Source organism: Hippopotamus amphibius, chromosome 6 (assembly GCF_030028045.1).
Source record: "Hippopotamus amphibius kiboko isolate mHipAmp2 chromosome 6, mHipAmp2.hap2, whole genome shotgun sequence".
Lineage (NCBI taxonomy): Eukaryota > Metazoa > Chordata > Mammalia > Artiodactyla > Hippopotamidae > Hippopotamus > Hippopotamus amphibius.
In genome coordinates, this window is record NC_080191.1 from 119,796,182 (window position 1) to 119,811,948 (window position 15,767).

The 15,767-nt window shown below is 48.2% G+C and overlaps 1 protein-coding gene across 1 annotated transcript in view; it reads right to left on the reverse strand.

The window, feature by feature from the left end:
• NMNAT3 (nicotinamide nucleotide adenylyltransferase 3) overlaps nt 1–15,767 on the reverse strand; it is a 129,056-nt gene that overhangs the window by 61,680 nt on the left and 51,609 nt on the right. Inside the window, exon 3 of the mRNA XM_057737788.1 lies at nt 653–802. Within this exon, the coding sequence (XP_057593771.1) occupies nt 653–802 (150 nt within the window). The remainder of the gene's footprint in view (nt 1–652; nt 803–15,767) is intronic.

Genomic DNA, 15,767 nt, shown 5'->3' on the forward strand with positions numbered 1-15,767 from the left:
ATAAATGACTTACATTCTTTAGAAATAATCATGCAGATTCTAAATGCCATTTTACTGTCTTAATAATGAAATGGAAAGTCAAGGAGATGAAACATTCCCAGATTAAATTTTTCCAGCTGATTAAATATTTCTGGCAAAGCCATGTCATCTGTATTAGAAATGCCCTATATACAAGACTGCTAATTTGTAATTGTCTAAGATCTGTTCTTTCAAAGGAGAAAATGTCAAAATCCCCATTATAGAATGCTTGCTTACCCACTGAAGAGTAGCAGGAGTTCTCAAAGGCACATGATACCTGGTCATCTGGCAGTGTGGGTAAATGCTTCCTGGAGCCCCAGAAAGGATGCCCTGATTGAGACATAGGTTCTACAACGTGCCCAGTGTCTTTTTAGCATTCATGGTCAGGTGGACAGGGGGGTAGTGGATCCTGAGAAGCATTTCAACTCTATGGCCAGGGATATGACTTGTACACATGTCACACAGCTAAGAGGTGTTGGCCCTCTGAATATGATGGAGGAACTGTATGTCACCAGTTAGGCTGTGAATGAATAAACTGAGCAGTTTTAATAATGGGGATGATGACAGCAGCCAGCAAAGCCCCAAGAGGCCCAACCCACCAGTTCTTCCATTGGACCTGGGCCCTGTGACTGACCTGTCAGGTGAAGGTGGTCTCTGGCCACCTCAAACAAGCGCAGGTGCATGTTGGTGATGGGGTTGAAGGAGCCACAGGCCAGGAGCACCACGGGGATTCGGCTCTTCATCCTGTCGGACACATCCACACCCGCTGCAGCAGCCACCCTGCCTTCATTGGGACAGAAACTCATGTCAGGGAGTTGGGACCAAGACAAGTGTCAAGATCAGCGTCTCTAAACCACACACAGGCCCTTACTTCTCACTTGTAAGATGACTGAGGGGGCAAGAAAAATAATTACAACATTTACAGGAGGCTCACCATGGGCCAGGAACTGTGCCAAGCACCATGCCAAGGTACAGCCCTTATCTCACCAAATCCTTTCAATTCAATCTTGGGTAGTTACTTACACAGCTCAGGGCCTTAGAAGCTTCAAGGCCAGGACTGGAACCCAGGCACCCTGACCCAAAGACCATGTTTTGCCCATAACCTCTATACCCTCCCTGTGCTCTGATGGATCACCTTAGGGTCAAAAGGCATACGTAAGATGTCCAAATGTCATCTCTGATAGTCCAAATAGAAGTCACAAGGCCCCAGAGCAGAGTAGTACTTTCTAGAAACTTATTTTAAAATAATTTCAGACTTACAAAAAAAGTTGCAAAATTTGTACAAAGAATTCCTATATACCCTTTACACAGAGTCTCCAAATGTTAACATTTTACCACACTTGCTACATCATTCATTATCTCTCCATATACACACACATATCTGTATATATATCTGTATTTATAGGTATATCTGTATATACCTATAAATAATTTCTTTCTGAAGTGTTTGAGAGTAAGTTGTAGACATAACACTTCCTTACCTCTAAATACTTCAGTTTGTGTTTTCTAACAGCAAAGACATTTTCTTATATAATTGCAGAGCAACGATTAAAATCAGAAAATGAACATTGCTACAGGACTATTATCTAATCTACAGATCTTTTCTGATTCCACTCATTGTCCTTTACCTGGGGCCCCAGCATTTTGAGAGGGTCAGGCCCACTTTCTTGTCTCCTTACTCTGTAGCTTTCAGCACCAGGGTGAGGTTAAAGTAAAGCAGAAAACAGCCTGGGCTCCAGGGCAGGCTGGCAGACAGGGCTCTCCTGCCTCTGAGGCACTGACTCCTGGAATAGTCATGAAGAGCTTCACTGGAGTTAGGCTTTTGTTTGACTCCTAGTTCTACCTCTTCCTGGCTGTGTGACCCAGGGCAAATTAGAGTCCCTCTCTGAGCCTCGGTTTCCTCATGTGCAAGATGCGGACAATATTACGAACACTTATAGGGTTGTTGTGAGGATAAATGCACTTTGTATGGCAAGGGTCTGGTGCACAAGAAGCGCTTACTAAATAACCACTGTGGCTGTGGTGAAGAGGAGGCAATGATGGAAAGGCTGCCGCTGTTGACCCCAGTAAGGGCGGAGGCGACGGAGAAAGATGGGGGCAGTGTGTTTGCAGCTGGCAGCTTCCAAAAAGGCTCCCAGTGGTCCTCACCTCCTGGTCTTCACCTGTAGACCCTCCCCCGGAGCATGCGCTGGATCTAGTCACTTGCTTCTGATGACTAGAATACAGCCGAGTGGTGGGATTCCACTTCTCAGAGATGGTGACAAAGGCTCTTTGTTCACCTCTTTTGCTTTCTCTGCTCACGCTGAAGGAGTCAACTGCTATGTTGTGAGCCGCCTCATGGAGAGACCCACGGGGGAGGAACTGAAAGACCTCTGGTGCCGAAAGCCTATGAGGAACTGAGTCCTGGCAACAACCATGTGAGTTAACATGGGAGTGGATCTTTCCAGCTGAGTCTTCAGGTAAGACCACAGCCCTGTGAACACCTTGACTGCAGACTTGGAAGAGACTGAGCCGGAAGACCCAACCCAGCTGAGCCACATTTAGATTCCTGACTCAGACTGTGAGATTATAAATGTGTGACATTTTAAGCTGTTAAATTTTGGGGTAATTTATTATGCAGCAACAGATAATTAACACAGTGACCAACAGGAGGGATGCATTTACTTCTTTCTTACTCCTCTTGCTATGGTGGCCTTGGCAGTAATTTTGCAGTTCCAGGGGTAACATGAAGAGTTCTTGGTTACTGGAACCTGGGACCCTCTTTGTAGCGAAGGAAACTGTTTTAACCTGGCCCCAGTTGCTGCTTCTCCAGGTTTGTATCCAACTACTGTCTGCTTCACAGTTTATACTCTAGCAGTGATAAACTCCTTGTCAGGAAGCTCCTCGTGGCTTCCTGCTTCAAGTTCTTCTACAAGCTGTTTTAGTTTCCTCCAGCTGGAATACTCCCAAGCTGTTAAGACTCAACTCAGGTGATCACATTACTTACATGACTTCAATCACTATTTCCTGACTGCCTGCTAGGTACCTGTATCAGTTAGGGAAGCATTTGGCTACAAGTTCCAGAAGCCCAACCTCGATGGCTTAAACAAATAAAGGTCCCCCTCCCCCCATATCTAGAAGTAGGCAGCTGCTGGCATTGGATCACTGCCTCAACAATGACCTGCAATTTGCTCAGCTTTCCCCTCATGGTCACAAGATTGCTGCTGTAGCTACATCCATCGCGACTATAATCAAGAAAAGAAAAAGGAGTAAGGAGCTATACAGACTGGCTGTCCCTCTTAAACAAGGACACAAAAGCTTTTAAAGAACTTTCCTGTAGATTTTGCTTCTGCCTCATGGCCATAGGTTAAATGGCCACTCTAGATAAGAGAGGCTAGAAAAGGAAGTATTTAGATTTGTAGCCTCTCTAGTGGGAAGCAGCAGGGGAAAGGGAGTTGGAAACAGTGTTAGTTAATTCACAGTGTCTGCCACAATGGCTTTTCTTACACCTAGGTTAGCTGATCTCTGCTTACCCTTAGGAAGTCACTGGAAAAACCTGCTCTGTGTCTATCTTACCCACCAGATAGTAAGCCCCTTAAGAGCAAGAGTGGCGTTTTCTTCATCTCTGATCTCAGCTTCAAGCACAGAGCCTGGCCCAGAGGATGGCTGGGTGGAGACTGAAAAGGGCACCAGCCAGCTGGGAGTGGACCTGCGTCCTGGTACTAGGAAGGCTTAAGCACCTGCTCAGGCACATAGAGAAGTTGTTCTGGGAGTATCCTGAGCTCCTGCGGTGTGAAGATAAAAAAACTCTCAACCTAGGTGGGCTGTGGATTCTTTCTGCTTTCTTTGAGGCAGCAGGGGCACCCCCTGCTGCGTGAGAAGAGAGCAGCCTGCGTGAGAGAGCTGCTGGCCCTGGCTTCTTCCCGGGGAGGGCAGATCTGTAATGAGATAGTATTTGCGGAGTGTGCTGAGCTACTCACAAGAGCAGCCTTGTGATGAGTGTATCTGAAGAGGCTGCCTGGTTTTTTACAACTGTTAGGAAGACTTTCAAAATTCTATTTCATTTGACAAAATATTTTTTTAGAGCCCTTAAAACATGTAACTGTAGCATCTCAGGTAACCTGGTGTTGCGATCCATTTTCCCCAAAGTTCCCAGAAACTGTAAATTAGAACATTAGTTTGAGTGGTGGCATCAACGCGATGCAGTGGATGTTGGGAAGGAGAAGAAATGATACGTAGGAAGTGTCTGTCTTTTCTTTCCTTGTGTGGGCGCACCGAGCCACGCTGCTCTGACGGCGACTTACTCTGTCTCAGCCGCACCTCAGGCGGGAGGTCACAGTGGGTGTGTATTCCCAGGCTCAGGAACGAGGTCAGCGTACCCGCATCGTCTGTATACCCCAACCTGCTTCAACTAAAACCCTCCCAAGCCCAAACCCAGAGAAATACAATGACAGGGCTGAAGTAGACTCCCTCCGGGGGTTCAGCAGAAAATAAACCGCGCTCTGACTTGACCGCGTCTCATCAGACACAAGGCCAGATGCGAGCCATAAAAGTGACTCGTCTGCCCTATCGTGTCATAGTATCTCGTGAGATGAAGCAAGCATGGGGGACTCTTGCTACTGGGAAGGGCTTCTCACCAATAAGCATTTAACGGAGGTCCACAGGATTTAACGAGTTGAGAGGGTGGCATACCATCTTCTTGGAATTTCTCATTAAACTGGAGGCAAGGAAAACAGATTCCACCTCTGCACCCAGGCCCCTCTCCAGTTTACCACCTCCCACTTTACAGTCATCCTGACAGCATTTCATCCCGCTCCTCAGATACAACACGCTGCTCCTCTCTCCTGCTTGTGCAAATGCTCTTCCGACCACCTGAAACACCTTTCTCGCTCCTGTCTTCAAGGTTTTCTCCTTGGAGTCTTTACCCAATGCCTCCCTTCCCCACTGTGCTCACTGTGCCTGTTACACACTTTACCACTTTCTTCTTTCATCGACCACAGACCTGTCATTTCTTTGTTTCCACGTATCTCTTCCCCAAGTAGAAGGTGAACTCCTCCAGGGAGGCTTCTTATTCACCTTGGCCCCTCAACTCCTGCAGGGTGGCTGGCACACAGGTGCTCAGGAGTGTGTGTGGCACGAACGAGAGAATGAGGGACTCTCCCTGACCAAGCATCCTCCTTCTCAGATGGCAACCTCCTCTCTTTGTTTCTGTCCCAAGCAGTCAATGGTCTGGGCCTTCCTGGGATATAAGATGACCTTTCCAGCTTCCCAGAGGCACCTAAGGCCCCTCCCCAAGACCTCACTCCACCCAACTCAGACTGAAATCAAACAAGATATTCCTGCCCTGTTGTGCCATTTTTGATGTCAGGATTCCATCAACAGGGATATACCGGCCTCCTGCACGCTGACACCAAGGTCATTCCTCCGCCCTGGAGAACTGGAAGTCATCGTTTGGCTTTGCCAGGCAAAGGGATTTTGAAGATGCGATGAAATTAAGGATCAGAAATGGGGAGGGTATCCTGGATTACCCCAGTGGGCCCAATTTTAACATGGTTAGGGTCCTAATAAGCGGGAGGCAAGAGGGTCACATAGAGAAAGATGTAAGGACCGAAGCAGTGATCAAAAGGCAAGAAGATGCTCTGCTGCTGGCTTTAAAGATGGAGGGAGGGCCATGACCCAGCAGTGCAAGAGGAATTAGCAAGGAAACAGATTCTCCCCTAGAGCCTCCAGAGGGAGTGTAGCCCTGCTCTCCTTGATTTCAGACTTCTGACCTCCAGAATTATAAGAAAATAAAATTGTGTTGTTTTAGGCTAACAATTTGTGGCGATTTGTTACAGCAGCCACAGGGAACTCATACACTCACCTGTTTGGAGCAGGCTCTCTAAAGTGACCTTCAGGCTGGGGCAGGAAAGGCACAGGGATTGAGCCAGTGAGGAGGATATGGAGAAGTGTGTTGGGCACAGGGACCAGCACTGCAAAGGCTGAGAAACCACCACTTATGGTGGGCGATGAACTAGCAGCACGTTGATGTGGCCCGTGTGTGGTGTGAGCTGATGTGCAGGTGACCCAAGATGAGGATGCAGAGGGTACAAGGATCATGCAGGCCCCCAAGAGGTCCGGAGTGTCTAGATTTCATCCTATGGGCAATGAGGAACCTCTGAAAGATTTTAAGAGCTCTCAAGTGCTCCCAGGATGGTGTGTCAGGAAGCAAGCCCCAGGAAGTATACCCCTTGGACTCTTCCACCTGGTGAAGGTTAGGCGGTCCCCAGCTTCCCAGAGGATGGCCTTTCTTGCTGCCTACATTTCACCTCAATCACCAGGTAATGTGATGCTGGCCAGCACCCCACACACACTAAATTCTAACTAAGTGTGTGCCCCTCAGCCCATGTGTCACAGGCTGTCTCAGAAACATAGAAAGGAAAGGCGAGCCAGGAAGGTTAAGTGCCGTCACTGCAGGTGTAATGTACTAATGCTCACCGCTTGGGAGGCAGTCAATTTACCTTCCCCTGCTGTGAGTGCCTCTAACGGGTCCTGGCCGGGGAAAGTGGCCGAAAAACATCCCTGTTTATTATAGACATAAAGCAGATGGCTTCGGGCAGAATGGAAATGGATTCTACAAACATCTTTCATTACACAGACCTCTTGACCGGACTCCTCGTCTTAAAGAAAACAAGAGAGGCGTTTTGGATTTGTGGGGTTGACGAGCACATTTTTCAGGACCAGGGGAGATCATTTCTATCTGTGTGAGTGTGTCAACTTCTCTGGGGCAATCAACCTTCATGCAAACTCCGGGCACTTTTTCTTTTCAGCTTTGCAGGGTTCACTCGCTGTTGCTAGGGGCACACAGTGCTGCTGAGAACAAAAGCAGAGCCAGCCTCCTCTGTTGTGTGAGGATCCTCCGCCAGCCACCCCTTGGAGGAAACAAACATGCCAATTAAGCACTCGTCCTAATTATGAGACTCGCAGGAAAGCAGGCAGCCTGCTTCAGTTTTGAGAACTTTCAAAAGATTTGGAGGAGCCCAAGGAATGGAATGCGGTCTCTTGCAACCCCACACTCAGGAGCTGGGACTGATTTTGACTGTCAGAGGAGGCAGGAACTGAGTAACAGCCACTGGGATTATTGAGTGACAGGCTGGGCGCTGGGTGGAAAACCTCATACACATCAGTGCTGATTCTTTCAACACTCCTGGAAGGGAAGGGTTGGTGCTTGCGTACTGATGAAGAGTCTAATCAACTTCTCCGAGTCTCAGTCACATGGAAAAAGGAGATAATTACACATACCTCCTAGGGCTGTCTGGAAGGTTATCGGAGTTGACCCACTTAGCACAGTCCCTGGCCCTTAGGGGGTTCTCCAGAAATATTAGCTCCTTTCTCTTTCCTTTCCTTATACTTAAAACAGAGTTCATCATCCCCACACCTGCTTCCATACACCTATTTACCTCATGTGAAAAAGAGCCTACCATTTTGTAGTCACCCATTGATCAAAACCTGGCAGGCTTTAGGAACGTGTCAGCACCCCCCAGCTGGGAGGCAGCTCGCTCAGACCAGCTTGAGTCGTCGCCACAGCAGAGTGCTCCCAAAAAAGGCCACTCCCACATACCACTGCTGTGGTTTCTGTCTAGCTCCAACCACAGGAATCAAATCGAAGCATCCCTTATCCCTGGAATTGAGGTAAGAGTCGATATTGAGAAACGGAGTAATGAATAGTTTAATGTCACTCAGGTAGAAATAACATCTTCTGAAAAAAAAAAAAAGAAACATGCCCCAAATCACAGTCAACTTGCCAACTTTAAACAAAGAAGATATAAGAGGAGGTAGATGGTGAGAAGAGGTGCCTGGGGTCTGCTGTGAGGAGTACAAAGTAGCAGATAACATGCCAGGTGTTGTGCTGGTGCCTTAGAGGTACAAGGATAAATGAAATCTGGCCCCTTCCTCCCAATCTTGCAGGAAGAACAGATATTGAAGACATCAGGTGCGGCAGAGTCTGCTGGTGAGCTCCGAGCATTCACTCTCCCGGTCTTTGGGTCTTTGGCTGGGCATGCCACTACATTCCCCAGTCTCCTTTGCAGCAGGGTGAGGCCATGTGACTGAGGCCTGGCCAGTGGTCTATGAATAGAAGTATTGGGCTTTACTGTTGTTACAGAAACTCTTTTTAAAAGGGAAAGATACGCCTTTCTCCTCTTCTCCTCTTCTCCCCTCCTGCTGTCTAGGATGTGATGGCTGGAGTATGGCAGCTAGACTGGATGCTGAGGATGAGGGTCAACTCCAGGTTTGGCAGAGAAGAAGCCAAGAGAAAGCCAGGACCCTGAAGACCACCAGTTTTTGTTGTTGCTGTTGTTGTTTTTTTATTGGGGAAAGAAATAATCTTCTAAGCCACTATTATTTTCCATTTTCTGTTATATGCAGCTAAACCTAATTCTAACTGATACACTGATACCCAATGAATGTTTATTGAATTTGAATATATAAGAATGAAAGGTATGTAAACGTTTAGAAGTTTCTATTGTCTCAGTTAAACCTATTTTATATGCAGAAGCTCAAATGGATATTGTTTGAAAGGGAGAATACACCTAAAAAAAAATTCTACTATCACTTAATTTTTTATATGAATTTTTCATGGGAGGAAAAATCCTTACTCAGGACTCTGGAAGGCTGAACTATGCATCAGTGAATCTGCTTTTCTGTAGATCACAGAAGCCAGACTCTGTCCTATCTCTTTCCCCCTAAAACAGATTCATTATGGTACGCGGTCGCACTCTGCTTTGAGTGGGCATTTGCCATATGGCTTGGCAGTTTAATAGTTTTCTGATGCTTGACAAAAATGAAGCACAATCATTTTGCAAGGAGTTTGCGTTCCTAGATGAGTCTTTTCCAAATAACAGCTGTGCCTCAAAATTGAGTTACTCAATTTGCAATTTGTGGACACAATACTCAAACATTTACAAGTGAGCGAAACCTCCAATCACTTGGGCTATTTCCAGGCTTCAGAGTTTATGAAGTTTTTAGCAATGTTATGAGTGTGCAGCTGTCGACAAGCTCAAGCCAACGTCTCTGAACCACCAGACCTGGCAGGCAGCAGTGCTGTCCTACTTAGCAGGCACGTGGAGCCAACCACAAACCCCATGGGAGAGAAAGAACACGAGGGAGAGAGAGAAGCCTCATGCCAAAGTCCACAGACTAACTCCCTGTCCCTTCCTCTCCACGCCCTACCCCACTTGTGGAGATGACACCCAAATCTACTGCTCAAGTCCTGACCCTACTTATGGGCCCCTAAGGTCCAAGGGTGGCTACCTGGCACTGGCTTGATAACAAGCCAGACAGACGTGGATTCAAAGCCAACTAGCACTTCCTAACTGCTTGACCTTGAGTGTATCAGTCTGGAGAGGCCAGGTGGGGTGCATTAACAAACAACCCCCACATCTCAGTAGCTTAAAACAAGGAAGGTTTATTTCATGTTCTATAGATGCCCAGACCATGCCAGCTGCGGCTCCGCTCTGCATTATCTTTGTCTCTCAATCCAGGACTCAAGCCGATGGGGGAGTCTCTACCTGGAATACAGTCATTCACTGTAGCCAAGAAAAAGAAGGCTCTGGACGTTCACTTGGCTTCAGATGGGCATGTGTCACTTCCAACCTCCACCCACCTTCAGTGAGTTGGAAAATACAACCTGACTCTGTTCTGAAGGTGGAGAGCCAGAAATATGTGGTGAATAGCCCTGTGCCTGTAATCAGCCATGCTAAGCCTCAGGGACCCACACAAAAAATGGAGACAATTATACATACCTCCTCAGGCTGATCATGTAGGGCACTTAGAACAGTGCCTGACCCACAAGAGGGTCTCTGGAAGTTCTAACTCTTTCTCATGTTCAAAGCAGGAATTCACCACCTCCCACACTTGTTGCTGGCTGCCCGTACCCCTTAGCTGTGTTTCCAGTCACCCAGGATCAAAACCTGCTGGTTAGCTATGACACCGCTCCATCCTTCCTCACATTACCCAATCCAATTAGCTTCCAAGTGTGGCCAATATTCTCTGCAAAAGGTCACCTTCCATCACGACTGAGACCAGCCCTACTGTAGGATTTCATCACTTTCTTGTATCCATTAGGGAAAATGCAAACAAGAGAAATGAGCTCTGGTTATCTTCCTTCCCCTCCCCGCCAAAGGCGAAGCAGCAAAGGAGCATGGACTGATAAGAAGACCACCAGGCCACCACACAGAATAAGGGAAGAGCCGAACACGAGGTCTCAGAGTGGACAGAGGACGGCGCAGTGTCATAGCACCGGCCTGCATGGAGTCCCGCGGTACAGACACGGTCACAGGGGCTCACACAGTGTACGACGCTATTCCCAGAGAGGGGCAGTTGATGTGGACTGGACAGTCCCATTCCCGCCCCCAGTGAGGGCTTCCACACTTGGTAAGATGAAGGAAACTCTGCAATCCCCTCGCCACCACCAGTCTGGCCCCAATCCAATCTTTTCTCAATATGCTGAGCAGATTAACTAGTTCTAAAGTTTGGGTTCAATCACTCAGACCAATGTGATAAACTATTGAGTGTTTACTACGCACCAAGCACTGTATAAAATCTGGGCCTTTAGCCCAAGCCAGTGAGAAAGTCTTCAGCATTTTGTTCTCCACTGGCATTTATGTGCCATGTCACGTCCTTCATCTGACTTCAGAACTTTGGAGACCTTGGCCTCATTCCAGCTCTCCTGTCTCCTGACCGCCCCCTCTGTTCCCTGTGTGTGCTCCATCTCCTCACCAAACTGGGACCACCTGCCATGCTCTGACCTGTCTTCTGAGTCTTTCTGCTTCTGGGGTCTCCGTTTATTAATCTGGGGTCTCCACGTCCTAGAGCCAGAATCTCTTCCAGGCCACCCCTCCCACGGAGCTCCCCCGGTGACCCACCTGGAAGTCAGTGTTCCCTCCTCTGACCTCTGCAAGGTGACACTGTCTAAATCATTGCGCCCCCACACTTTTCTTGCCTAGCCGACTGTAGAGCCCTGATGGCAGGGATCCTGGGGGGGGGGTTTGAATGCAGAGTGGAAGGCGGATAAGGAATATTCACTTTATTCTTTGGGGGACCAGGTAAAAGTGAAAAGTAGATCAAAATGAAAGCCAGGGAGCACCAGCCACTTCAGGGTTTGATCTAGGCTGAAGCAGGTAGAAAAGCAACTGAGGAGGAAACATCCCCCAAACCAGAACAGCAGAACCTCAGATTTGTCCACTCTCCCACTGTCCCCCTCTCATTTTCAACACCCAAATCTTCCTGGTCTCCAGTCTGCTTTCTTTTACCCCACGCAAACTTCCGTCTCACAATCTAGGGTGTCAGCTCCCTTCCGGACTCGAATTTTGCTCTCACCCCGTGAACTGCGTCTGCTGCCTTGGCTGGACCCCACCCAGGACCCTGACTCCTGATTCCCCCTCAAAGGCATCATTTGACTCCCCCGTCCCCTCCTTGCCTCCGCCCGTGCCTTGTCCAGGGTGCGTGCCCAGGGCTCCGCTCCAGTCCAGTAGGGGGCAAGGGGCCACCGTTAGTGTCGGGAGAGCAGTCCCACACCCTCCACAGCTCTAGGGCAGCAAAATGCAGAACTGTTCACGATGATGGCAGGCCAAGGCACCGGGGCCCTTCTCGTGCCCAAGCCACAAAACTGGCAGCCACCTGGGCTCTTCCCCCTCCCTGGCCTTGACAGCCTGTCAGGTCCAGCTCTGTAATATCTTTATGATCCAGCCCTCTCTCAGGTTCACAGTCGCTGCCTTGGGTTGGGGCTCACTATTTCTCAATTGGACCTGAGTGCACTCTGAGCCTGTCTCCTGTCTCTAGTCTCACCTCTGATCCATCTTCGGCTCAGTTGCCCAAGGGATCTTTTCACATGTGTGATCCCCCGCCACCCAATCACACTCTGGATCATGCTGAAACTCTTCAGCGTGGCGTCCATAGGCCCTTATAATCCGGTCCTGATGTGCTTCATCAGCCGCGTCACTTACCTTCCAACTTCTCCCTATGTCTGCTTCATCAAACTGCTATCCCAAGTCCCCCTGGACTGAATTTTAGGACCAGCCTTACAATTAAATGTAAAAATTCTAACAAAGAAGCCAACTTTGTTTGCTTGTTCATTCATTCACTAAAGAAAAGTTGCCGCTGTGGTCAAGCTCCTGCAGGCATCAGAAGGAGGCCCAGGGAACCACAGCAGGGGAGATGCAGGCAGGTCTTCCTGCTTGAAAGATAGGTGTTCACTTGAGACTTCCACTGGGCACAATGTAACCAAGTCCAGAGCAATCCTTTTCCATCTCATGTAATATAATTTCCTCCAGAAATTATAAGCCAAGCAACCCATCTTCCCTTCGTTACTGAGTGATAAGCAGAACGCGATGGTCATGAGCAGGTAACTGCAAATCTGTGCAGTGATCCATGAAGTCAGAGCAGACCTGAGCCAGGTTTGGGGCTGTGGCTAATTAAAATTTTCAACCGAGTTCATCCAACATATATTTAATGTCATGCACAATCACTTTTGTGTTGGCCAGAGATGAGGCCCAAATGGTGGGCTGTTCATAGGAATGACTGCAGTCTCTATGAGTCTTTAACAGACAAACCTTATTTTGTTTCTTCCCTCAGTTACTGCTTCAAATCCATTAGCAGGACAGGCAGCACAGGCCCTGCCCACATCCTCACTGAAGCTCAAGCACAGGCCCACACTGCTCACGCATGCAAGGCCAGGTGCGCTCAAACAGTGACGCCCACGGGGCACTTCTTCTGGCCTTGAACTGAGGTTGCCTGTGCTTGCACTTGGGGACCTCTGGAATGGAAAATGCTTGGCTTTTTGTTTCAAGCTCTATGAGCTTGAACAAGTCCTCCAATTCTCTATAAAATGAGGATAACCCAACACCCATCCACGGGGGTGCTGTGAAGATGAACAAAAGAGACACACTAGGACTACACCTCCTACGTGGTTTTAAGAGGAGGAGGAAGCCTTCCATTACAATGTTAGGAAACAGGATTCATGTGTGCCAACTCTGTGTAAAGACACCACTGTCCATGACAGACTCAACCCGTTCCTGCCACAGCAGGCCAAATGAGGCCACTGTCTCAGAGCATTAGCCATTCACACACAGAATCAGGGATTTAATGAAGCCAGTGTTCCAGCCGACTTGGGCCTGGGCTGGGAGAATCAAAGAGGCCCAATATACCTACCAGCAGGTCATACACAACACTCCAGGTGCCCTGAACCAGGCATCCTCCCACAAAGTCAGGAATTGGTGACTTTCTTTCCTACGCATGAATTAAAAAACCAGCAAAGACGTTAATTTGCTCCTATGATTTCTGAAGAACCAAATGTATATATCTGGTACCCTTTGGCTGTTGGTGCTTTGCAGGACATTGTGACACATGGTAATCTATGAGTGTACATGCCACGAGCATGGGGTTCCTGTGAGTTGGAGCAGAGGCTGCCCAGAGGCCCAGGCAAGGAGGACCCTGGCCCCAGCAGAACGGGCAAAGCCCGGGGCCTCAAGGTCAATGGGTAGAGCTAGAATCCAGTCAGGCTGTAAGAATTACAGAGCATCTTATGCCCAGAAGCTGGGGCAAAGCCAGACAGACATCTGGAGTTATCACTCCAAAATGAAGACAGGGAAGCTGCATCCCATCAGCCTCTGGCTCATGTGAATTCTCTTGCATGTGGCCTTGCTAGATCAACAAAATAATAACTTAAGTGTAAGAGAAAATGTAGCCAGAATGAAATGATTGAAACTCACTGTCTTCCATAAGCAGATGTTCCAGAGGGAGCGTGACGTGGCAGAGATTCTGCTGGTTCCTACTGCACCACAGTGATCGGCAGTTCTCCTTGCTAACAAGCCTGGTTTTGTTCAGGGACAAGGGGCACAGACCCAGACAGCAACCATGGCACCACATCAGCCATGGCAGTCTGGCCCCTTTGTCGTGATTGGTTGGGTGTGGGCATGTGACTCAGTCCTGGCCAATGATATGTAAGAGGAGGAGCCTGGAGGCCTCTGGGAAAGACACTCAAACCTGCTGAAAGAGCAGCAATGGGCGGCCCTTTCTCTGCCCCTCCCTACCCTGACACTGTGGTGTAGGATGTGCCACTGGGATTGCCACGGCCCTCCTAACACCAAGAAGGGAAGGCCTAGACAGCTGCAGAGATGAGGGACCACCCAGAGACACGGTCTCATCGAGTCACTGATTTAACCTTTTAATACCTCTCTCTAGACTTTATTACTGACCTGCTAAAATACCTTTACTGCTACAGCTACTGTTGGTCAGGTATTTGGTTACTTGTGGCTCAAAGCATCCAAACAGATATACCTCAGGAGGTCTTGGTTCTGGCCGCCGCCTCACAGTGTGCGCACTTCCACAGGCCAAGTGTGACTCCAGTGTGAAAAGACAGGGACTTTCTGCGTGACGTGGTCCCTAAATTCAAGGCTGCCACTCCATCCTGGCTGCAAGCTAGAGAGCGACACTGCACCTGTGCTTGAGGGAATCCCGCTGTGTGGGCCCCAGGGAGGGGCGGTATGTTGGACCTCACTGTAGCCACTGTACTGGGAATTTTCCAGGGACTACTTTGAACAAACATGATTTTTGGTTGACACTGGGCCCTCAGAACCTAATCACAGGGGAAGCTGCCTCCTGAGCCTCTTAACAGACCCCTCTCGACTGTATTCACTGTCCTCACGTCCCCACAGGGACCTCTCTGAGGGCAGCACTGTATCTGGTGGGACTGTCCTCACATCTTCGATGGCTCCCCAGGAGGACATGCTCCTCGCTCCAGCTCTGCATAGGCGGGGACAGCTGTGCCTTTCCTGCTTCAGTGCTGGCTGCCTGCCTGTCTGTGCCTTTGGCCCAACACAGCCTGGTGACTTGAGGAAGCCTGAACACATCCACACCATCATCTGTGCCTTTGCTGCTGCTGGTCCCTCTGCCTACAATGCCCTTTCTACCCATTTTGTACCTATTTAACTTTGCTCCCCTAGCACTCAGCATATACTAGGGCAACATAAAAGGTCTCCTTAACTCAACAACAACAGAAACAAATAACCCAATTAAAAAAGGACTTGAATATACATTTCTCCAAAGAAGATATACAAATGGCCAACAAGCACACGAAAAGATGCTCAACATCTCTAACCATCAGGGAAATGCAAATCAAAACTCCAATAAGATTCCACCTCATACCCATCTGCATGGCTACTATAAAAAATACAGAAAGCAACAAATGTTGATGAGGATATGGAGAAACTGGTGCACTATTGGTAGGAATGTACAATGGTGCAGCTACTGTGGAAAACAGTACCGAGGTTCCTCAAAAAATTAAAAATATAATTTCCATATGATTCATCAATTCCACTTCTGGGTATATTCCCAAAAGTATTTAAGGCAAAGTCTCAAAGAGATATTTGATACCCATGTTCAGAGCAGCATTATCCACAATAGTTAAAATGTGGAAGCAACCCAAGTGTCCATTGACAAATAAACAGATAAGCAAAATGTGGTATTTACATACAATGGACTGTTATTTGGCTTTCAAAAAAGGAAATTATAAAAATGCTTCAACATGCATGAAAGTGAGGACACTGCTAACTGAAATAAGCATCAGAAAAAGACAAATTCCATTGACATGAAGTACCTAGAGCAGTCAAACTCATAGAGACAGGGAATAGAATGGTGGTTGCCAGGGGCTGGATGGAGGAGGGAACCGGGAGTTGGGTAGTTTCAGTTTTGCAAGATGTGACCGTTTGGGATATGGTTGTGCAATAGTGACT